The following is a 24,996-nucleotide window of genomic DNA, read 5'->3' as shown; positions in this document are numbered from 1 at the left end:
ATATTCATATTGACGGCTCAATCAGACGGAAAAGCCTTCACATAAACACCTCAATCGTTCAGATTAAGCTTGATCCGAATTAAATTTTGATCAGATTGAAAGGGGTGTTGTAGACCACAAATAATCTGATCAACTGGAAAAAATTAATCATGTAAACGCTTGAATCTGATTATTTTCTCAAATTTGCGCACATGCGCTGTGCCATGATGCATATGTTTACATACCTTTTACGTCATAAAAACGTGCATATGTTACGTCTCATGTCTTACTAACTGGCCAGTGGACGAGACTGAATATTTACTTAAAGTCCGCCTGTGGTGAAAACGTTTTAACGTTGTTTATATGTCTATGTGGTGTTTTTAACATGCTTTAAGACAAACCATTTGCAAACTCATAATTCAACACCATTGCTGAATAGTTTCACTTTAAAACTGCAGTGAACCAAAGACAGTCTCCAAAAAAACACAGTTTAAAATCGCTGGTGTTTCGGACGTTCAAAAAACTTCCCTATAACCAATCCCGTCAAAGTGTGATCGCCAACGAGTGGATCTCTGAGCTGGTGATGGAGCCGGGGATAATTTGCATATTCATAGAACCGCGTATACTAAATGAGGCAAGGGTGTAGAGTTACATTCAAACTTTTTTAAGGCACGGAAAAAAAATTCTAAGGAAAAACTTTTAAATGTCATTTTGGTGATCAAAGGTGAGTTTTAAGGGATAAAATTATTGACTACAGGGTTATTTTAATATTTGCTTACTTTAATAATAGTTACTTCTAACATTAATGCCAGCTTTAATTTTTAGATATGTCATCAATATAAATGTAACGAATTATTAAATTATTATTATCAAGGCAAAATGTACAATTATACTCACAGTAGTATAGACAACATCGCAATGGCTTTTTTCGGTTCTGAATGTGCCGACTGGACACTAACTTTTGTTTGGAATACATGTAATGCACATGTAAACAGAAATGTAAATAAGATTGCAACTTTTAGGGTTCATATAAACAGAACTTTCAGAATCTGAAATGGGATTTGGATTCATTCCGACTGACGAAAACTAGAGCACGTGAATATGCCTAGTTTAGTAAACTAGTTTCCAGGGACAGTGGTCAAACACACAGTCATTATACAAAAATATTTTGAGTTTAGAATGTTGTGGTTGGCCAATCAGAATCAAGTATTTATTGTAGTAGAGAAATAGTGGAAGAAAAAACACCAGTACCTCCTCCATGCTCTCTGTATCACAACGGCCGCCTGGTTTTTACAACGGATGCTGTCTCCCTTCATTTCCTTCTCTTTGTCCTGTTGTTTTTTTCTTGTTCTGCCCATCCATCTCTCTTTGTCCATCTCCTGTTTCTCTCTGCCAGTCTCTTTCTGTCCATCAGTCCTTGATCTTTTATCCTTTTCTCTGTCCATCTCTCTTTCTGCCCGTCTCTCTTTTTGTCGTGTGACAGTGGTTCTTTCTGAGGGGGAGTTGGAGACATTATATTGCTGGGTTCCTGTGGATTTGTGGTCTGGTGCTGGCTTGTTCCCCTTGGACGTTGATCTACAGACGCCGTCTGTCGGTGCCTCTGTGTAACCCAGTGTAGACTGGGCCGCTGGTTTTGAGTGGGCAGCTATAGTCCTGGGTCTGGTATGTGTTGCTGATTTGGGGGTTGTGGTGGTCTCCATGTGGCCTGGTGCTACATGGGCTCCTGTGTGGACCAGTTTGGCACTGCCTGGTCGACTGGACCCAGCGGGTGATCGGCGCTCATATGTGGATCCACATTCCACTGATACGCATGTGTCTAGGCCACACGTCTCTATCACACACACGTCCTCTGCAGTGCCTGAACACTTCTTGGTACTCAGAGGGGTCACCGTGAGGCCAGAGGTCGCAGGGGGGAGAGAAGTGTCTGGTGTTTTGGCCTCTCTCGTTTTACGCTCTGACAGAGAAACAAAGCAATTCGTTAGAGATGACAAAGTGCAATAACATTAGATGGCACAACACAAGATTATTTGTTAATATTATGGTGCTGCTAAATGCTTGATTCTGATTGGTAGACAAATGTGCTAAAGTGTTGACTGATTTTCAGAACTAAGCATATGTAAGCAGTTTAAAAACGTAGCAGTCAATGAGAGAGAGAGAGACAAGAGTTGGTGGTTGCTTAAAAAATCCTCTTTGTTGTCTTTTAATAAATATTGTAACAATGAAATAAATAATACACATAGATACTTAAATCAAAGTGAATAAATAAATCAAGATATAAACCTGAACTATATGTACAGAAATGCTCTAATTCTTCAATGCAACTGGCTGAACTCAGGTATTAAGTATACGCAAATGGACTTCTTTATGACATAAACATCTTAAAATGATTAATAAAAATAAATAACCAATTGAAAAAATATATAAAAGAAGTAAATAAATAAATAAATAATATACCTAAAAGTGGAGTATTATAGTGAGTAGAAAAAAGTGAAATAATCTAATGTGATAAAAACTAAAGACTTTCAAATGAATATTTTACACATATTTATAATACAAATTTTTCACAGTAGAAATTGGTTCTTTATACATGAAAATATATAGCTGCCTTTTACATTTTAGGATGGAGGTCCTTGACAAGAGGATGATCATATTTTTGATGAAATTTTTTTTTGATTATTTGATTTTATATCAATATTACAGGATTTGTATTATTGGCCGTTTATTGGTTAGCAGCCATAACGTGACAATAATTATCAGCTTATTATCAGACAGATATATTAAATACATTTTTAAAAATACGAATTTATTGACAAATGAATGTGCACTCAAGGTCACCATGTTATTCCTTACTTTTTATTCATAAACTAAACTCACCGGTTCTATGTTGCTTCTCTCTCCTGCTCTGTGAATGAATGTTATGAGCACCGGGGGACTTTTTGTGTTTGTGTCCTTTCACCGCCACTGGATCTTTAAACCTCAGCTCAGTTTCATCCAGTGAAAGGTTTTCCACTCCGACAGCAGCCAATGACACGCGCTCCTTGTGATCCACCTCAGCCAATGAGAGCTGCTGCTCTGCCTCACGTCTGCGTTCCTCCTCCCTCTTCCTAGAGAAAAAAAAACAAAAAAAACACAGCACACATTTATTGACTTGACACATATTTATCCTGTTGATGATGACTATCTTGGATCATTTATTTAATGTTTTTTGTGCCGCTTGCTGCTGGCTGTCAGTTCTAGGTCAATTATCTGGTTATGGTTGCCATTGCGAATATTCGAATACACTTAAACTACCGTACAAAAGTTTGGGATCCAAAATTATTATTATTTTTCATACTTTTATTCAGCAAGGACGCATTAAAGTGCATCAAAATTGACAGTTATACTTTTACATTGTTACAAATATTCTATTACAAATAATAATTATGTTCTTTTGAACTTCCAATTCATCAAATATCCTGAAAAAATATCCTGAAAAAATACAGAAAACTTTTTCCTGTATGATCAAATAAATGTAGCCTTGGTGAGCTCTTCTTTCAAAAATATTTTTGAACGGCAGTGTACATACAACCCATTTTCATTAAGTCAATTTAAGTTTTCTAGATAAAAGTCAGATAAATAAATACTCTTTCATCTGCTTTTTGTTCCGATTATTGGTTGGTACAATATCTCTTTCAAGTCAATATCTGAGTTTAACAGGACAGCATTACACATTCCCTCCATGGTTTTGAACACCTTTACCTAGAGCAGGAAACAAAAACGAATGAGTAGATGGATAGACTGCGGGCAGAATAACACAGATAAAAGACAGACGGTTAGAGAGTCGGACTATGCAAACAAGTTTAGAGGATGTATGTTAATGTGAGTATGCAGAGCCTGGAAAAGAGAGAAGAACATATTCCAATCTGTGTATGTGTGTATTCATTCATCCTCAGAGCTGACAGACTCTAAATGTCAAGCTGTTGAGCAGCTGAGTGTTGCCCAATTAACAGAAAAGCGGGGAGAATGAGTGAATCTCTCTTGCGCTCTTTCTCTCTCTATCGTCTCATCTATTTCCATTATTGACAGCAAGAAATTGATGCTCATATTCCTCAGCAGGCAGGTAGATAGATGAGCTGGTTCAGAGCAAACACACATAATTAAACAACACGTATTATATTCATGCAAACATTCCATGTCAGCTCCACAGATCAGAGTAGCCACATCAATCAGCACTGGATTGTGGGTAAGAGAATATTTGCACCCCACCATTTATCTCTTTCTCTTCAAGGCAGAAGAACCTATGTGTGTTTACGCGAGTCTTACTTTGCAACGTCCTTGCGTAGTTGTTCATGTCTCATGAGGAGCTTCTTGCGTTCTTTGAAGGCCCGTCGGACCTTGTAGCCTTTGTAAAGAGCCTGGATGGATGAGGCGGCGATGTCCTGGATGGCGGCGATGGACAGAGCTCCATGCTCCAATAGAAACTGGGTCAGTTCCTGATGCTCCCCCAGCAGGGCATAGTCTAGAGGAGTGTACCTAGTATAACACAGGGGGTTTTAAACCTGTTGATGCCACGGACTTCAAAAAAAATATATTATATTTAACATTTATATAGCAAGTTTGGGGTTAGTAAGATATTTTAAAAACCCTGACGAACTCCCGGCAAATTTGAGATTTGCTCTGCAAAGTCCGTCTGGCCAAGAGCCCATTCAAGCCCATTTCCAATTTTTCCAAATCGAGGCACCAATCACAAACGTTGAGGCGGGCTTTACACGATGACGATCGCTCTGATTGGTTTTAGGTCTATCCAATTGCACCCAGAGGCATTTGAGCGACATCCGTTGGTGACGCCCCTTTGGAAATGGGCTGTGAATGAACCTTCCCCAGACCCACTCTCAGTTACAACTATCGTGTCAACCAGGCTATCAAAACAGTAATTTTGTAAAATATTACTGCAAATAAAAAGAGTTTTTTATTTGAATATTTTTTAAAATGTAATTTATTCCTTTGAGGGCAAAGCTGAGTTTTCCTTCCTGCAGTTCTACAAGTTACACCCCCCTACAATGAAACTGCCATTCGGGATGTCATCAGAGCCCCTCTGATGACATACTTATCTACTATATAGTAGATGAAAATGAGAATGTGACAAAAGAAGTATGTCCGATTTCACAGTACTCATAAAAGAGTAGGCAAAAAGTACCCAGAAAGCACTTTTTCCAGCGAGATTCTGACGCATGCATACATACGATGGACATTTTACTATCCCATGAGGCCACGGGAGAGGATTTGTAAACGGCAGTGAACCGACGTAATTGATGCTGGTAGTACACGTTATAAGGACGACATGGCAAATGTAGTATGTCCAGATTACATTCAAACTACACACATTACAACTAAATAGAACATACTTTTTTAGCGGTCATGAAGTAATTACTTATTCAAAATAAGTACCTACTCAAGAGAGTATGCGATTTCGGACGCAGCCACTGTCACTAGTACATATCTTCACTAAGCTTCACTATCGCCACCTTGTGAAGGCACACAGATCGGATTACATAGAAAGTCATCCTGTTTGTTTTCCTCCGTTTTTAATGTATTTTAACAATGAAACTCTACAGTAAATGTACATTTTATGGAAGGGGTAGATTTAGGGTAAGGTTTGGGGTAGGTTTTTAGATATAATTACCCTGAGACTTTATTAATTTGATTGTATAATTTATTTGATGTTTTACAAATAGCTGTTATTTCATACTTCATAAGTATGAACGCAATATAAGCTAGCCTTACAAACCTTTCATACATAAAATTGTTTACTTCAAAAGATTGTTTTAGTCAGTGACATCCACGCTTGTTTCTTCGCGGGAGGTGTAACTTGCACGGGCGTGGTTTGTATTGCTGTATTTGTTTTTTTGCAAATAAAAAGACTATTTATGCATAGTGCGGCCTCTCTCCTGTTCTATGTATTTGTTTTTTGTCATTTGTATTGTATTTGTAAGCGTTCTAGACAAACGCTTCTCAAATTTTCAGCATCATTACTCCAGTGTCACATGATCCTTCAGAAATCATTCTAATATGCTGATTTCTTATTATTATCAATGTTAAAAACAGTTGTGCTGCTTAATATTTGTGTGGAAACAGTTGTGCTGCTTAATAAAAAAAAATCTGGATTCTTTGATGAATAGAAAGTTCCAAAGAACAGCATTTATTTGAATTAGTGAAGACATTTATAGTGTTACAAAGAATTCTCTCAATTTTGAAACATTTATTGCATCCTTGCTGAATAAAAGTATTAATTTCTTACTAACCCCAAACATTTGAATGGTTTAAATAAGAACATCTGATCTGTAACCACTAGGCCACACCACAAGAACAGTGTGCATGTGTGAATGTTTGTTACCTCTCCTCAGTGTGCTCCATATGGTTGGGGAATGTCCCACACCCCAAAAGCAGCTTCACAGCATCCAGATAACCGTTATTACAAGACCAGTGGAGCGCGGTTCTCCCCTTAACACATAAACGTACACAAAAATCAGACTTCTTCTCTCTTTTTTAAAAGAGTCGCTCTCTTTTTTACATCTCAAGCAGGCCGCTCATGGGTAATGGCCAGTACATGTTCTCAGTGTTGGATTGCTTTACAATCATACCTCCTTGTCCTGGATATTGGGATCTGCATCATGCTGAATGAGCAAGGCCATGCAGTTGATGTAGCCGGCATATGCCGCACACTGCAGGGGAGTTCGTCCAGCGTGGTCCTGAAGGTTAGGACTGATCCCGTTCTCCATCAGCACCTCACATACCTCTGCATTACCGCCCAGAGCCGCCCAGTGCAGCGCAGAGTGGCCGTCTATGTCTACCAGATCAACACGTGCCCCTCCTAAACATATTCAAGATGCAGATTTACCATGAGCACTCTGGGAACTGGTGTATTTTAAACAGAGATGTGTTTGCACATTTGGACCAACAGAAGTTTTCAAAATAACTAAAGCAATGCTTAACACTACAAGAACACTACAATCATGATAAACGAAGCTGTCTAGAAAGGAATGTGATCTGCTGGCATGTGTCTAAAATAAAAAAGTTTTAATTACAAAACCGATTGCTTGCGTTGAATTTTATGTTATAAATTTAAATAACATGACCATTGAAGCAAAAGCAGCTCATTGTGGAATAAAGGCACAGAATCATAATATCAATGAGATAAATTACACCAATGTATAAATAAATAAATACAAAATAATAAAAGCAGGCAAAAACAATTTAACTAATTATTTTGAACAGACTTTGAACCAGTGTTCATTTTCTTATTGAAATTTATTAATAAAAATGTTCGTCAAAGACCTTTTTTTGCATGACTAAAATGAGACACAAACATCCTTAAACGATAACTGTGACTATATCAACATGGAATATTGTTGACGAAAAAAAGACAAGACTAAAATGTAGTTAAAAAATAACTATAAAAAAAAAAAAAAAAAAAAAAAAATGTGGACTGTTTTTAACAAGCCTCTACAAGCTTTCATGCTTGCGGTTGCCAGATGTCAAGACCCCAATCAGAGCTTTTCTCTTAAAAGGATAAATTGTCTGCCTGGTGTTTTACTTAGGGTGTATTCACACCAGCAAAGTCCGCTAGTTTACTTGCTTTGGTTCGAACCAAATACAATGTTGATTTTTTGTTTGTTTGGTGTGGTTTGCTTTCACACTGCCCTTTTTGAACCAAATTTGTAAACAAAACCACACGTGTGCTAAGATCACACTTTTATTGGACAGAAATTCGAACCGTACCAGAGTTCGTTTGGAACAGAACCGAGACCACCTCTTCAGCTGGGACTCGGTACGGTTGTTTGGTCCGACCCGAGTGCGATTGCTGTATTCACACCTACCCAAAAGATCCGCACCAAGGGGGGAAACGAACTTGAGTTCGAATCAATCGAACCAAACAAGACTGGTGTGAATACACCCTTAATCTTTGCAATCTGGCAACCACACGTGTTCTCTCGGATTATCTGAAAACACATGCTAAATTTAGAACTATATACTAGTATATAGTACTACTCAGATTACCTTTATCATGTTTCAATGAAAAAAAATGTTAAGAGATATATGGTAATAAGCGGTTCCAAACTTAGCAACAGACAAACATGCAAGCTGGAGTTTAGAGTTTATTCTGCTCAAATTAAAGTGTCATTGATTCAGTCTTTCTTCCTTCAACGCTTGTGCTGTTTGCTGCGAGCCTACGATAAATCTGTCATCAAACCTTTAGTGATGAACTATATTAAATCTAAATTTCAACTATATTGCTTGTGATCTCTTTTTTCGTCCTTTTTTTGTTGCTGTTGTCTTAATAGAAAAACATGAATGTATTTTGGAATTATTGAAATTACTATTAGGAATTTCACTGTTTTAATTGATGAGAGAAGTATATTATTTTACCAGTTTTCATAATGTAGAGTGTTAATTTATATGAAAAATAGTCTATAATAAATCAGGAAAGTTTTTTTGCATTGTATTATTTTCCTGGTCAGCATTGTCTATAGGGAGGATAAAAGGGCATGTATGCTGTTACAAACCTTTGATCAGTGTTAGGATGACATCTCTATGGCCCATCTCACAAGCACGAAACAGAGGCGTGTGTTTCATTACGTCCAGCGGATCCACCATGGCTCCCTGCTCTAGCAACAAGCGCACAGTGGACACATGCCCTGAGAGAGCAGCCGCATGAAGTGCTACACACACACACACACACACACACACACACACACACACACACACACACACACACACACACACACACACACACACACACAAAGGAGCACATGAAGACAGCGAACAAACCGTCAACTCTTGTTATGGCTGTATGGGGGGTACATACATTGGAAATGGCTTGTTAATTGCTTGATTGAAGAGAAAATGCAATTATCACTGATCTGAGCTGAAACTAACCAGTTTAGGCCAGGAATGGGTAATTGTGTTCAAAATGACAATCTGAGTGTGTGTGTGTGAGTGTGTAATTCTCTCACACACCTGTCCCTCCATATTTGTCAGTCATGTTGATGTCCAGGTCCTTTTTCAGATCCAGCATAATTTTGATGACATCATCGCTGCCCTTCCCAGCAGCCCACATGAAGGCTGTTCGTCCCTCCAGATCGGGCTCATCGCGCACAGAGTGGTGTTTTAGGAACACTGCAACTGTGTCCTTAACAGACAGAACACACAATAAATAGGTAAAATCACATAGAACCAAATAAATAAAGCAATAGGATGCCACAGGCAATTTGTTATAGCGATAGGTTTGCCTCGAATAGCTTATATTGATCATATAAAATGGCAGCAATAACCATAATCTCATAAAACACACCAATGTTCAAACAAAAACATTTCTTACTAATAATCCCAAATCATATTTCTATGTATATAAAAAATAAATAAACAAATAAAACTACTAATAATCCCAATTTAAAAATGCATAATTATATTTGTATGTAAATATATGAATACATTATTTGAATAAAATGAACAAGTGTACCTAGTCTTAAATGAATTAAACAAACAAATAAATGAATAATAATAATTCTATTAATAAATCGTCTGGCAAGTATATTTATATTTGTGTATATATAAATATGTAAATAAATGAATTAATAATTAAATAAATAAATAAATAAATGGACAAGCAAACTAATTAATTGCAATTAATAATCCACCAAATGTTTTATATATTTGTATGTGTATAAATTAATAAATTAATTAACATTTTTATATTTGGTCGTGAATTTATACTTTTTACAAAATGAATAGTTTTATGTGTATAAATAAATAAAAAATTAACAAAAGAATATTTTTGTATATATAAATAAATTGTAAAATGAATGAATGAACATTTTTATATTTGGTTGTATATATATATAAACATACATTTTATTTTTATGTGTATAACTAAATACATGTATAAAATTAGCAAACAAAGGAATATATTTATATTTGTTTGTATATATAAATGAATGAATGAACATGTATTTGTGTGTGTGTGTGTGTGTGTGTGTGTGTGTGTGTGTGTTATATATATATATATATATATATATATATATATACACATTACATAATGAATCATTTTAATGTATAAATTATTTGTATAAATAAATAATTGAATAAATGAACAAATGAACATATAAAGGAGCATATTTATATTTGTTTGCGCATATATGAATGAACAAAACTATTAAATTGATGTTTAGTCACAACCTTTTCCAATAGATTTGATGGACCCAAATGAAAAGAAACAAATGAAAAGCAAAACATTCATGTTCCAATCAAACTAGATGTCATTTTACACACTCAAAAAACAGCATTGTTCTTACAGCATTGTTGCTCTGAGCTCCATAGTGCAGAGGTGTTGCTCCCTGACTGTCTGATGGGATCATCCCAGACTTGTTCCTCTCCAACAGGAGGTGGACAATCTTTGCATGACCTACACAAACACATACAAACCCTGTATCTACACTTACAGCAAATTATTTGAAATTCCAAATAATTGCTTTAAGTAGTCAAATTATACATGTGCATGAGTGTAAATGTGTGTACCCAGCAGCGCCGCCCAGTGCAGTGGTGTCCTGAACAGATTGTCATAGGCTGTCACGCTGCAACCCTCGTATGAAGTCAGGACCTCAACCACCGCCTCATTCCCATCAGCCACTGCAAAGTGCAAAGGGGTGCGTCCCTCATAGTCCTGCCAGTTCAACAGAGACTCGGTGGGAGCAGCTTCCTACAATATACACAAATGGGGTACATACCAACGATACTGTAATCGTTTACTTTAAGAGTGAAGAGTACTAGTGAGGCTATGAGTGTGGACTCACCAGGATACAGCGCACCGTACGTGTGGCATTGGGGTGTTTGTTATGTGCCGCCCAGTGTAGAGGGATCTTGCCCTCGCTGTCTGGTATCCCGATGTTTGAGTCGTGCTTGATCAGCAGCTTAACATGCTCGGGGTGATTGTAGAAGGCGCTCCAGTGCAGCGCTGTCTGCTGTAGAACAAACAACATTCAATTTCAAAGATTACATTTCCAGTTTTACTGTTCACTCGTGTTACACTGTGGCTACAGAGCTGCTTCATGGCCTTCAAGCAAATTGGGGTTTAATGTGATCACAGCTACCGAGCTGTCAATGAACTGCAATCAAGAAAATAACATTATGGCGCTTTTCCAAAAACATCAATTAAGGAGTGCTGGCATTCTTTCTTTATCATATCACATCAAACTAGTTGGCCAGTTTCCTCTGGGCTTTGAGGGTCAACACCTTCTTTAACCACAATACCACCAGGCCCAGACCGAATAGGTGGATTTTTCTTTTTCACATATTTATGTTGATTTTAGAGGGAAACTGGAAGGTCAAATGTGTCAAGCAAAGCTGATAGTATTACACTCTTATTAGTTGCTGAAAACATAATATATAAATAAATAAATGTATTTATATAAAGGGTAACTCAAAGCCTGGTCAGAGCCTGACTCCACCCACTGGCAATATTTAATGCTGGAAAAGTGGAGAGGAGGGGGGCGGGCTTGCACCTGAGACACATCTCTCTGTAGGCAAGGGCGTGGTGAGCTGGTACCTGCTTACATCACGCAGTACCACAACATCCAATAGGAAAATTCAACTGCAGTAGCCACCGTTCAACCTGAAGAGGGCAGCACTCAGAATTGTTTACACCATATATTGTAGAATTAAAACACTTTTTACCCAAATGTCAACGAATTTACTTGAATCAATGAACAGCATTAATAAAGTCCCAGTCTTACAGATCATTAAATTAAAAAAAGTTGTTTTAAGGGTTTAGTTACCCTTTAAGTTTAAATTAATTTTAAAAAAATTAGTTTTGAATTTTACTCAACTTAAAACAACCAGCCTATAATGGTAAAAATCCACACACTCCTTTTTTTATTTTCCCCAAAAATCATAAACAGTCTCTCCAAACGAGCAGTTCCAGATTTACCCCTACTGAAGCCCCGCCCTATTAGCATAGATCCCGCTCTGAGTGAGCCTCAGCAGTCCGCCATTTCTGTTTCCTCACTGTAGCAGCAGGAGATATACAATGTCTACGCCAAAAAAACATTACAAATGTTCTGTTATTGGATGTACCAACGAACATAAGAGTCTCCATAGACTCCCGGCATCTGAGCCACTGAGAACACCGTGGTTGAACTTCATTCATGAAGGAAATGTGCCAGAGAAAGTCGTTAAAGTGGTATGTCTTTGACTTTGAGCAAATAATTTTACACCGGACTGCTTCACAAACGAGGGTCAGTTCAATGCTTGATTTGCACAAAAGTTGTTTCTGAAAGATTTAGATTAATGTTAGTCGATGAGTTGAATAAACTTAATAAATGTACATAAATGTATTATTCACTAACCATTCAGAAACGTCCAGTTGCATTCTAAAAGAGTCTCTTCATCAGTATCAAACTCCAGTTCAAACATATAAGGCTGAACACTGCTACTGACCATTTCTGACATTTCGGCTGCGTGACATTCTCCAGTTTTGTTGTTGCCAGAGTATCGGAAGCACGAGCTGTAAAGACTCCGCCCTCTTCTGGAGAGGGGGTGTGGAGCAGCAGCTCATTTGCATTTAAAGGGACACACACAAACATATGTTTTTACTCACACCCAAATAGGGGCAAATTTGACAAGGTATAATAAATTATCGGTGAGGTATTTTGAGCTGAAAATTCACAGACACATTCTGGGGACACCAGAGACTTATATTACAATACTGTGGAAAGCGGCATAATATGTCTCCTTTAAAGTGGTACTTATAAGTTTCAATTTTACATTTTAATTTAAAGCTATAAAGCATAAAGTTTAAATTCAATTACATGTAAATGAATTTAAACTAACATTAAAAATGTTACATTTAAAAGTAGACATTACAATTTTAACTTGAATAAAATTTAATTTAAAATTATACTTTCTAATTTAAATTTTATATTTTGCAAATGTGATTGTCAAGTGCCTGACAAAACTTTTTTCAAGGTTTGAGTTATGATACAGCAGTATCTCAGATGCACACATTAAATCCCTGTTTGATTATATATAATTTGTAAAACTACATCAGTTGTAGATTTCCAAATGCGTTTTGTGTGTGTGTGTCAGGCCAGTTTGGCCCTCTTAGCTTGAGACTCCTTGTAGTCAGAGGTCAAAATTCATTCTTGTCAGTATTACTAATATTTTTGAATTCTTTCTGTCTGATAAATAGCTTGAGCTTTTCCTCATTTTCCTCATTTGTAAGTGACTTTGGATGAATTGTAGCTAAATGGTTACATTTAAATAGATGCTGGTCTCCAGCTTCTTCACAAGCTTAACCAGCAGGAGCAAGCTTGGTCAACCATCTTCACCATAACGTTTGATTTCAAACTTGATTTTGAAAAAGGCTACCTCAAAAGCACAAATGCCCTTCTCTCTTCATCCATCACTCAAGTTTCCTCAGCAACTTACAAACAGCCAATGTGGAAAGTGAAGACTGAAGACGCACTAGATGAGCTATTTTTTGCATCTGGCCACAGAACAAGCCTCATCACGAGAAATCATGATTCTGCTTATGAAATTATTACAAAACCAACAGACGGATAAAGGCCTGCAAACAAAACTCCCTTATGTGACTCAATGGGAGCACTGATACAACCACAGTGTGCACACGCACACACACTCATGCTAGCGTAATCACAACCATACACACACACACACACACACACAGAGAATAATGATTTAAAACAGGAGCCTTAATAACCCTGGTAGCTTTGAGCAGTTTGTCTGTGGAATGAGATTTTAAATGACGGCGTATCTAAAGAGTCGCTGTATGTGCGTAGATCATCGGAAAGTAAACTGGGGTGAATGTTTACAGTAATTGGAGCCAAAGTGAATAAAGCTGCATGTGGTCTGGTAATCTGGAGCAGTTGATAGCAGTGTTTCCCAGGAAAGCACGGGGCCCATATACACATCTCTCCAACCTCTCCTTTTGCTCTATGGCGACTTTGAAAAACTTTGACTTTGACTAGTCTCTGTTCATAGGCGTCGATTTCGGGGGGGACGGGGGGACACGTACCCACCAGATTTCGTCATGAGTCATTTTGTACCCACCACTTTTTAGGGTTGCTAGTAGGGCTGTAACGATACACCAAACCCACGATTCGGTTCGTATCACGATTTTTGACCCACGATTCAGTTCGTATCACGATTTTTTGGGGGATTTAAAAATAAAATAAAAAGAAATTCGGTGCTGATGCAGTGGTGACCCGTTCATGTAGCCTAGCCTAACATATAGGCCTAAGGGTGACGCTGCCAATAAAGCACCTAAAAGCTGCCACAAAGAACTGGCAAAAGTAATCTGAATATGTCAAATATAGCAAGGAGACATTTTTATTAATAAACAAGTGTTTTCTGTGTCGCTGCAAAGATGAAGTTGACGATGAACGCGGCAGAGAAAAATGCACATTTCATACAGATAACATAGCCTAGTTTTCTTTCGTTTTGAATTGTTCTGTTTAAAAAGTATGATTTCAAGCGTTCTGTAGATAATATATATATTTCTCAGGACTGTGAGGCAAGTAGGCTGTGCTGAGTTTCGGTTCATTTATGAGACGAGCTCCAGTTCATGCGCAGGCGCCTCCGTGTCGTCGTGATATCTAGGCTATTATCTGCTTTACTTATTATTTATTAAATCCAGGCAATTGGTTGATGAAACATTAATTAAAATTAAAATACAATTAATACAAAACGAAATTCACTTTCAAGAAAGGCTTTGTGCTTTCTGATTGAGGTCTGTGAAAGTTTTAAAGCATATTTTAGTGCCGATTTCAGAGCGGTCACGTCCGTAACATTGTTTTTTCCTCATAAATGCGAACTACATAAAATTATTAATAAAATTTATATTTTATGTTCTGTGGAGCTGGTTTTATTTTTTTCTCACGTTTATATTCATTTCTGCTTAAATAATGAGTGTATGGAGGAATATAGCCTAATCCGCGCTCAAGCGCATGCATAAATCTTGCCGCAAAGCACCGGCAAAAGCAGACTAATGATAATATGTCTGAAAAATAATGAGACATTTTTATTGTTTATTAATAAAATATATATTTCTAAATCAATGTCGGCTCTAAACATATCTATATACATCTCCACTGTAAAGTGGATGCGCCTTTAGATAGAAATGCACCTTTCATATGGACAGCCTAATCAGCCGGTATTTGCTTTCGATTCAAATTTTTTCGTTTAAAAGTGGATATTTCGAGCTTTATATAGAAATATTCATCACGTTTTTGAGGCTATACACTGCATTTCAGTTCATTATTGAGACGCGCTCTAGTTCACGCCATGGAGATAATTAGGCTATAGCGCGCCCTGTTTGTTTTATTTTATTTTACAAAAGCACAACGTTTTCTTGTAATTGTGAGTTCACCCAAATAAAAGTAGGCTACTTGCGACTGATGCGTTATTCCTTTTGGACCTCAAAAAAGATTGAGTATTTAAAGTTGTTTCCTCTGTTGATAGGAAAATGCAAGTGTTCGCGCCGACGCGTGCCATGCAGTGCGCGCACACTCCGCACACACACTTTATGCACCTAATATCCATATAGGCTAATAGCGAACATTTATCTAGGTTAAAGTTAGAGCGAGCTGCCATGCCAGACGGATAAGCCCTTTTCATGTTTAACAAATCAAATCATGCATTTTCTACCTACCGCGAGTAGGCCTAAGCGCTGCACCAGTTTGAAAAGGGTAAAAGCAGTAGCGAGGGGCCCCACTGATGTTGCTGCGTCTTTATATTAATATTTCTGATTGTTTAAATGATCAGCCCTCGGGGGCCCCCTTAAAATGCGGGGCCCCAGGCAATTGCCGCCTCTGCCAGACGGAATGCCATAGGCCTACTAGGTTTTTGTGAAACGCCGCCACTGCATAGGCTAGTAGCTTGCAGAGCTTACATTAGTAAGCTTCAGGACATCGTCTTTCAAAACATGACCTAAGCGAACGATAAAAAAAATTAATGCTTCATTGTACCCAGCACTTCTGAAAATGCACTTCCGAATGCGTCTCTGTCCCCAGCACATTTCAAACCAAACTGACGCCCATGTCTCTGTTTGCTAATCCTAGTACTATAGCTATTATTATTACCAGTATTATAGCTCAGTACAAATATTTCAGTAAAGTACAACAGCAGTGCCAACCAGTAATGAAACTCTTTCCAGTATCATCGAACCCGTACGGCACATATCTATGAATGTCTGTTTCTGCCTGATTTACTTTATATCTTATGATTGTGACATTATTTCTTATTTATTTCTATTTTTTCATTGACTGTAAAAACATTTATAATGTCAGAAAAGATTTCTAAATCAATGCTGTTCTTTTTAAACTTTCTCTTCTTCAAATAATCCTGAAGAAAATGTATCAAGGTTTCCCAAAAAAAATATTAAACAGCAAAAACTGTTTTCAACACTGAAGAAATAAGAAAATCATTTGTAAGAAGAAATGTTGACCAAATATATAATTTAGAATCATTTCTGAAGGATCATGTGACACTGAAGATTCACTAAACAATTCAGCTTTGCCATCGCAGGAATAAATTACTCTTTAAAATATATTCACTTTTTTTTACTGTATATTGCTGTTTTTACTGTATTTTTCTCAAATAAATGCAACCTTAATGAGCTTAAGAGACTTTCAAAAACATAAACAAATCTTACCAACCCCAAACTTTATTTCTCATAATTGCAACTATTTATTGTAAATGAGACTTTGTTTCTTGTAATTGTGACTTTATTACTTGTAATGGCAATTTTATTTATTTTATCACACAATGGGAATTTATTTGTTATTTTAAGATTTATCTCACAATTATCTGCTATATTTTTTATTCTGAGGTGGAATCCATACAAATCGTCTTTGTTGTGAATTTGGGTTGGTCTCTGTGATTCGTGGAAGACGTCTTTGGCATGCAGGGAGTGTGACCGTCACTCCACACACACACATAAGGTTAACATTGCGATCAGATCCTGAGCCTTGTAGGCGCCTGGCAAGCTCTCGCAGCAGCTCTGAGAAAATATATTTTATTAGACAATTTAAACAGAGCTCATATCCTCCAGAGAAACATCAGAGGGTGCACAGACCCCCTGCTGCTTTACAGCATATATACAACCACAAACACACACGAACACATACACACACCACCTAACCTCACGTTCACCCCTGATCCCCACCCAAGCCATCTATATACGAGCCGCTGAGTGTGTGAGTGAGCATGTGTAGTGTCTGTACCTTATTCCTGTCCTGTGTGTCCACCTCACCAGGTGCCATGTGCTTGAGGAGCAGGGACAGAGGTTTGGAGCTCGAGTGACGGGTTGCCAGGTGCAATGGAGTCATTTCCTCCAAATCCTTCAAACGCCAATCGGCATGGCGCGACAGTAAGAGTTTCATGAAACGGACGTTGCCCTGAAAAGCATGTGCACATGCAAAAATACAATCAAATCAACAACTTTTAACATAAATTGCAGAAATATTTTGTCTGTTTGTAATGATTGGAGGATCACAACACACTAATGAAGATTTTTTTTTTTTTTTTTACTATGGTGCTGCCGATGGTGCCCATGCAATGATATGTTGAACTGTGGTGTTCATGTGGATGATGGAAGTTTATGTCTGGCTTCTGTTAAGGCCCAAAAATACTATGAATTATTATGATTTCAGTTCAGTTAGGTGTACTCCTCTTTTGGATGTCTCCTGTGCAAAATGTGAAACTATATGCTTTAAAGCAACACTAAAGAACTTTTCCTCTGCGGTCGCCCTAAAGGTTGGAAGCGGAATTGTCCATTACCGCTGTCGTAAATAATTTAGCCTACCGCAGCTTACTGTCGCACGCACGCTCGCTGTTTATCCAGCACTGGCTTTGGAATGAACGATGTCCACAGGGAAGGTAGAGTATGTTGCATGATTTCATGAAAGTATGATGTATTGCGACATCAGAAACGAAGAAAAACTAAATAAAGACTATTGTAACGCTTGACATAAAGCAAGCCAAATTTGTAGTTTTCTTATGTCTCATACGAACTACAGAAACGCGACCCGATCTGGCAAACTTACATAGTGTGGCTATAGCAGATATAGGACCGCAAAGCGAAGGCAGAAGTACCTTTCACCCTGTTACGACTTGATGAACCGCTGAAACGATTTTGGAAACATTATTTTAAGGTAAAAAATCTTCTTTAGTGTTGCTTTTAAGTTGAAGTTTATATTTTTTTCTATGTACTTTCTGTTATCTGGGATATCATAACAAAGAAAGCAATATGCAAGTTAATTTCCCCAAAAAGTCACAAAAAAATATTTTCACAAAAATATTGAACCAGCACAACGATAATCAGCATATTAGAATGATATCTGAGGGATCACATGACAGTACTTAATATCCAAAGGTATTTGTAAGTTGAATTCCCCAGAAGTGTAACCAAAAAAAAGGAAAAAACTGAGGGGTGACCAAAACATCCCAACCAGCCTGACACAGCAATCTTTTTGTCCTTCCAATGGCAGACAGGGGGAGTATTTGCAAGAGAAGAAAAAACCTGTTTGAAAATATTCATTATTTCTGCAATTTAATTTAGTGTCTCTAGAAATCACATATTTCGCCTTTAAAATGCATCCTAACTACTTTCTAAATGCATGTTATTGTTCTTTTTGTGAACAATTCATCAAGGCATTCGTTTTTAAAGGCACATTTTTAGACCTCATCATTTTTTATCAAAATATCGCAACTCTATCTTCTGGTGAAACGACTGACTTCTCCGTCCGGACATACAGTATGCCCGACTTCTCCCATCATTTAGTCTGCTTTAACCCTGCCTCCTGTATTACAATCGACTGCAAGTTTGCATTCAGATCTGCTCCCTTTCAATATACAACTGAAAACTGAATAGAATCAAGTTTCTTTCTTTTAAGTCTTTTAAGTTTTTCGTTTTGACTTTAAGTCATTAGACTGAATTATTATATAAGCAGATATTTTATCAGCATTTTACTATAATGATAAATTATCCAAAGCCTGCAAAATAACTAAATGGAGTAAAAAAAAAAAAGCCACTGCTTTATTCTTGGGCTGCGTTTGGGATAGAGAAGGCTGTTTATCCATCTAAAGTGTCTGAGTGCGAATGGCCCTCCCCTCTCATCAAGTATCCTCCCAGGCCTCCTTAGCTCCTGTGTAAAACATTCCAGGGAGAGCCCTTGTGTGTGTGTGTCAGGGTTCTCAGTCTCTATTCCCAGCCCAATTAGACTGTTAATCCCTGAGCTACAGCTCTTATTGATCTAGATGTCAGAGTGTTACCCATCAATCCAGTCCCTCCCTGTCTTCCTCTCCTCACACTCTTCTCCTTTCCTCTCCACTCTGGTCTCCTATCCAATCCTCTTGTCTCACTCAAACCATCCTGTGTTTATTAAGTCAAAATACCATAACACATACAAGCGCTCTCATATTTAAATCTCAGGGAGAAATGTGTCAACATCACAAACACTAGAGGGCAGTAAATCCTAACAACAACAACAACCTTTTGTAAGTGTCTATCAGAAACAGGGTCAGCTCAGAGACAGACGGCTGTGTGTGTGTGTGTGTGTGTGTGTGTGTGTGTGTGTGTGTGTGTGTGTGTGTGTGTGTGTGTGTGTGTCACCTTCTGTGCTGCGAGGTGCAGTGCAGTCCTCTGACTGTGGTCAGTCTTGTTGACGGCTGCGCCGGCCTTAAGCAGCACCTCTGCACAGTCCAAGCGGTCAGCCAGAACACAATACATCAGAGGAGTCCGGCCGAATTGATCCTCGCTGTCCCGCAGACTAGACTCTGCTGTGAACACAAAGCACACACACACACACACACACACATAAGAGAGTCAACACTAACCTGTTATTGGAATCAACACTTAATATAAAATGAAATGGGTAGTGATGTATTGAATATTCATAGTAGATGATGTTGCTGGCGATATAAAACTAAGCAATATTCGCAATGATTTTAATGGTATTTTTGTGTGCTTATTAAGTTTACTACTGACCGTCAACACTTACACTTGAAGTGTGAACCAGTGGACACTTTGCTATCCCATAAGGCCATGGAAATAAAATTTGAAAATATGAGAACTGTGAACAGAGCAGGATTTTTTACACAAAGTTCTTCCATAAATTGCTAAATGGTATTTGTTGGTATCGGAGTAAATTATCTAATAACCTATGTACATGGTTAGTACATCCTAGGTAAAAAAAAAAACATACAATGCAACATGGCAGATGTAATGTCACACAATATATTTATACTAAAGAAGAATGAACTTGAATGGTCAAGAAATAAATTCCTCAATGAATTCAGTACATTCTTAAAAAAATATGGTGTATATAAATTAAAATTATTAAACATTATTCCTAATTTAATTTAGATTTTTTTACATAACTAGATTTTTACTGTATTTTAATTCTCATATTAAACATTTTGAACGTACTTTGTAACAACGACTGGTTGAAATCAAGATTTATCTGTTAAGAAAAAATAAAATGTTAAGCTATTTCAAATTAATATGTACATGTATATATATATATATATATATATATATATATATATATATATATATATATATATATATATATATATATATATATATATATATATATGAAGACTTCAGATGCAAAAGCCTCTAAGTGCCATCTGAAATTTTCTTCTAAAATGAGCATTTTTATCAAGCTCGTATATTTGAGTTATACGAGAAATAGGTCATTTTCATTTGCATTAAAGTGAAATTACTGAACATAAACATACAAGCTTGATAAAAATGATCATTCTAGAAGAAAATTTCAGATGGCACTTAGAGGCTTTTGCATCTGAAGTCTTCATATATATATTACTTTGAAATTGAAATTGAATATTTACTTTAAAATATTATATATATATATATATATATATATATATATATATATATATATATATATATATATGCTGAATATTGTCAAAAGGATAAAAAAGTGTGTCATATATATATATATTTATATGCAAGAATTGAATGCATCTTTGCTGAATAAAAAAAACGTACTGCCCCCAAACTTTTGAATGATATATATATCATATATATATGATATATCATTCAAAAGTTTGGGGGCAGTATGTTTTTTTTATTCAGCAAGGATGCATTAAATTGATCAAACGTGACAGTGAAGACTTTTACACTGAAACTAATCATTTATTTTTCAAAATAAATGCTGTTCTTTTGAATATTCTGTTCATCAAATAATCCTAAAACAAATATCAGAATTTCCACAAATATATGAAACGCCACAACTGTTTTCAACATTGATACTAATGAGAAATGTTTCTTGAGCAGCAAATCAGCATAGTAGGATGATTTCTGAATAAAAATTCAGCTTTGCCATTACTTTAATAAATTACATTTTAAAATATCTTAAATAAAACTTAAATTATAATGATAATTACACTGTAATTACACTAATAATTCACTATATTTTTTGATCAAATAAAGCAGCATTGGTGAGCAAAAGAGACTTATTTCAAAACCAATTAAAAACTTTTTTTTAAAGATATATCGCAGATATAGAAAACATAGTGAATAGCATGGACTTTATAAGCATGGAAATATGTGTGATACCTGTGATCAGTCTCTGTAAGGTGTTCTTGTCTCCATTCACAGCGGCCGCATGCACCTGAGATGGATTCTGGGGGAGCAGCATCGCCTGGTGCACAAACACACATCAGCAGTCATCCAATATGTTTACTCAGGGGCCGAACATCAAGATTATCCGCTTGTTATGTCTGACGTCAAGTGTCACTGTTTCTGGGTTCAAGCGCTCTATTAGATACCGAAACCAAACAACAAATGGTGCTAATATACACTCATGGTGTGCTGTAATACTACTAAAAAATCATGATCCTAACTTTTACCCTGTAACGTTTTAAAAGCTTAGCTTAAAAGTGTGATATGAATAAATCGATAAATCAATTGCTGTTAAGATGGAATTCTCAATTGAAACGAATGGAGGCTTGGACCCAGAAACAGTATTCCCTACTTCACGACTTAACAAGCGGATAGGCCTAGAATCTAAACTCACGCTTTCTGAATCAACCTTTGAACCACTCTTAGTGGTTCAGCCGGAATTCTGGGTAATCCTCAGACAGGAAGTAGCAGGGAGGGGGCAAATCCCCCACTGGGACACACCCTGCCCCAACTCATCTCTTATTCATGCTCATCAATATTGCAAGAGACTAAAAAAAAAATCAATTACGTACACAAATCCACACTAAATGTGTGTCAAGCATGTTTATGACCGCAGAAATAACTTTTTCAATGAGCACTATAACCCAGTCATACATTCCCCCTTTCTTTGCCATTCTTTCTCGTCTCGCACAGACACAACTAATTAGCCGCTCTGTTCTCACGCACCTCATGAGAGGGTAATTGGGGTTAGTTAATGCAGACTCATAAAACTACTAAGAGTTACAACTAGTTCGGTAGCATGTGTTTTTGTGTGTGTATGTTCTGATTAAAGCCTTTAAATGCTCTCCGATACACTATAATTCAGCTTTATATGACTCTACGTACTTAAACGAAGGAAATCAGACATCACAAAAAAAGCATGCACACACACACACACACAGTCTGCTTTTGGGATCACGATGTGGAAAAAAGACAGCAGGGGGATGCCTTTGACAAAGGTGTACGCGTGAGCTCTATCTGTACGTGTACTGGCGAGCGTGTTTGCGTCCCACCGCACGTTTGTGTGTGTGTGTGTGTGTGTGTGTGTGTGTGTGTGTGTGTGTGTGTGTGTGTGTGTGTGTGTGTGTGCGTGATCGCGTGGGAAGTGATTTTCCGTGAGAAAAGGTTTTTATGTAGGCTTCGCTCATATCGACCACAAGCTTTCCTCGATTTCCTCCAGACTAGGACCCACACATACATGCAAACACACACTGGGACTTAATAACAACAATGCCTGGCATACAAATCAAACGACTCTCGAATGAGAAATAAAAGGGATTCAGACTTCTGTGAAAAGAAGCTGGTAATTTTCAACATGTTCATATTTTTTTAAATCAATTTTAAAAAAAGGGAGAGGGAAAATCTAATATGAATTATACTGGCATTATATTGATGATGCATTTGAATGGCGCATACTCATTTCTGACTAATTTAATTAACAACCTTTGCTGTTGCAGATTATCACAGCTTTAAATTTAAGTGTGAATCATTGCAACTAGCTAGTAGTTCACTTAATAATAACAATTAAAAAACTATACAGCATCTGTCATGTTAACTGGTTTTATAGCTTACAGAAATGCTAAAGTGAAAAGAAGCAGTATACTTACCGGTATTAAATTAAAAAACGTTTTTTTTTTTTTAAGTCACAAAATAACACTGATTTAGACTTTCACTTTGTGTGTGTGTGTGTGTGGGCAAGCATCCAGCTTGTCTAGCCCAGCCAAATGACTCCCCACCAGCATCTTATTGAACAACCAGCTGAGTCAGGATTTAGGGTGAAAGAGAGACAGAGAGAGAGAGAGAGAAAGAGAGAGAGAGAAAAAAGAAATAATAATGAAGAACAAACCACATGGGTCAGAAGTTGAGCTGTGTGCACATTTGTCAGTAAAGCAGTGCCTGGCATTGCAATAGCAGATCTGTATGATTCGCATCAACCTCTCCCTTTCCAAAAACAGAGCATTTATTCAAATCTCTTCAAAGTATCTCGCTGAGAGACACCGGTTCTTTCATCTAATGCCCAGAGGGCAAATCCTCCATACTTTCTCCAAGGAGAAAGGACTCCATGCTGTGGATGCATGCAAGCATCCCTGCGGATGCCATCCATAGTGTGTCTTGACTGACATGATCACCTTGTGCCTCATTAGCTGTCGTCTCCCACAATGCAGAGCGACAAATGAGCCCCTCTGGTGAACGAGGTGTGCCTTCCAATGGGCAAAGTAATGCAATTATATAGTTCCAAATGTGTCAGTCACAACAAGTGAAAAACACATGTGCTATTAAACAGTTAAACAATACACACTGTCGAATGTGTGAAACTAAGACGTATAACAAACACATAGGACAGTGGTAGAGAATTCTGTGCATATATATGTATAATATATATATATATATATAAATAAACAAACACACACACACACATAATAACCAACGTGTAGCACTTTTTATTCAATATTGCTATCAAAACATAAAACAGAATTCCCAGAATCGGCTTTTATTGTCCAGTCACAGATTCCCATCTTGCTTATGAGTATAAATCCAGAAATGATTCAAAATGCAATTTTCAGTAGCCAACAAATGCGCTTTCATTTCAGAGCTGAGAGCTCTCTAAAAAACTCGTTTCATTTAAAAAAGACATTTCAAGCTCATTTCGATACAAACTCAACCGGAAGTAGTGATGTCATGTCCAACCAGGTTACCTGGACGAAGACGGCCTGAATGAGTCCAAGTATGCATTTTAACCAGTTTGACCCATTCAGGCCACGCGTCTATTTGCAGGCCAGTTGTGAACATGATAGCCAGCCATTATCTCGTTGACAGCTTTATCAGCCAATCACATTGATGTCCCTAACACTCGCACCATGCTTTAGGACCATCAGCTCAGAGATCACAATGAGCAAATGGAAGGCAAAAGATATGCTGCCTACTTGATATCATATTTTGTACTGAACTTTTAGTTCAAAGGAAACACCCTTGTTCTGTATGTTTTCACGAAGGTATGGCAGCATTCACTGATAAACTGAGGCTGGTGGTAATACGGCAGTGATTTGAACTGCAGCTGCTCCTGAGACCGAGAGACGGCACGGTCTGAGTCCCCGGAGCACACTTGGGCCGGGTTGCTCTGATAGGTCTCTTGGGCTGGACTCATAGCGAGGGGGGGGAAGTATCATGGCAGACCCTTTCTGACATCTCTAATGAGGCAGCCTAGAGAGAGATATCTCTCTTCCACCCTCCCATTCTCTCTCTCGCTCCCCCTCTCTGTATCTCCGTTCCTCGCT

At 37.4% G+C, this 24,996-nt stretch overlaps 1 protein-coding gene across 4 annotated transcripts in view; it reads right to left on the bottom strand.

Moving 5' to 3' along the window:
* invs (inversin) overlaps positions 1-24,996 on the bottom strand; it is a 32,988-nt gene that overhangs the window by 4,882 nt on the left and 3,110 nt on the right. For 2 of the 4 annotated variants that reach the window (XM_079625904.1, XM_079625901.1), the window contains exons 3-15: positions 21,617-21,701; positions 19,646-19,812; positions 17,256-17,429; positions 10,809-10,976; positions 10,534-10,714; positions 10,311-10,420; positions 8,977-9,148; positions 8,523-8,678; positions 6,600-6,829; positions 6,353-6,459; positions 4,282-4,491; positions 2,854-3,083; positions 1,231-1,933 (exon numbers count right to left, since the gene is read on the bottom strand). In XM_079625904.1, the coding sequence (XP_079482030.1) occupies positions 1,231-1,933; positions 2,854-3,083; positions 4,282-4,491; positions 6,353-6,459; positions 6,600-6,829; positions 8,523-8,678; positions 8,977-9,148; positions 10,311-10,420; positions 10,534-10,714; positions 10,809-10,976; positions 17,256-17,429; positions 19,646-19,812; positions 21,617-21,701 (2,693 nt within the window). Of the gene's footprint in view, positions 1-1,230; positions 1,934-2,853; positions 3,084-4,281; positions 4,492-6,352; positions 6,460-6,599; positions 6,830-8,522; positions 8,679-8,976; positions 9,149-10,310; positions 10,421-10,533; positions 10,715-10,808; positions 10,977-17,255; positions 17,430-19,645; positions 19,813-21,616; positions 21,702-22,076; positions 22,210-24,996 lie in introns of those variants that run through there. The other 2 variants (XM_079625903.1, XM_079625902.1) reach the window with 2 other exon arrangements.

The sequence above is a fragment of the Phoxinus phoxinus genome (genome assembly GCF_949152265.1).
Source record: "Phoxinus phoxinus genome assembly, chromosome: 10".
NCBI lineage: Eukaryota > Metazoa > Chordata > Actinopteri > Cypriniformes > Leuciscidae > Phoxinus > Phoxinus phoxinus.
The sequence above is the reverse complement of the archived record's forward strand: the minus strand, read 5'-3'. Positions and strand labels throughout refer to the sequence as shown.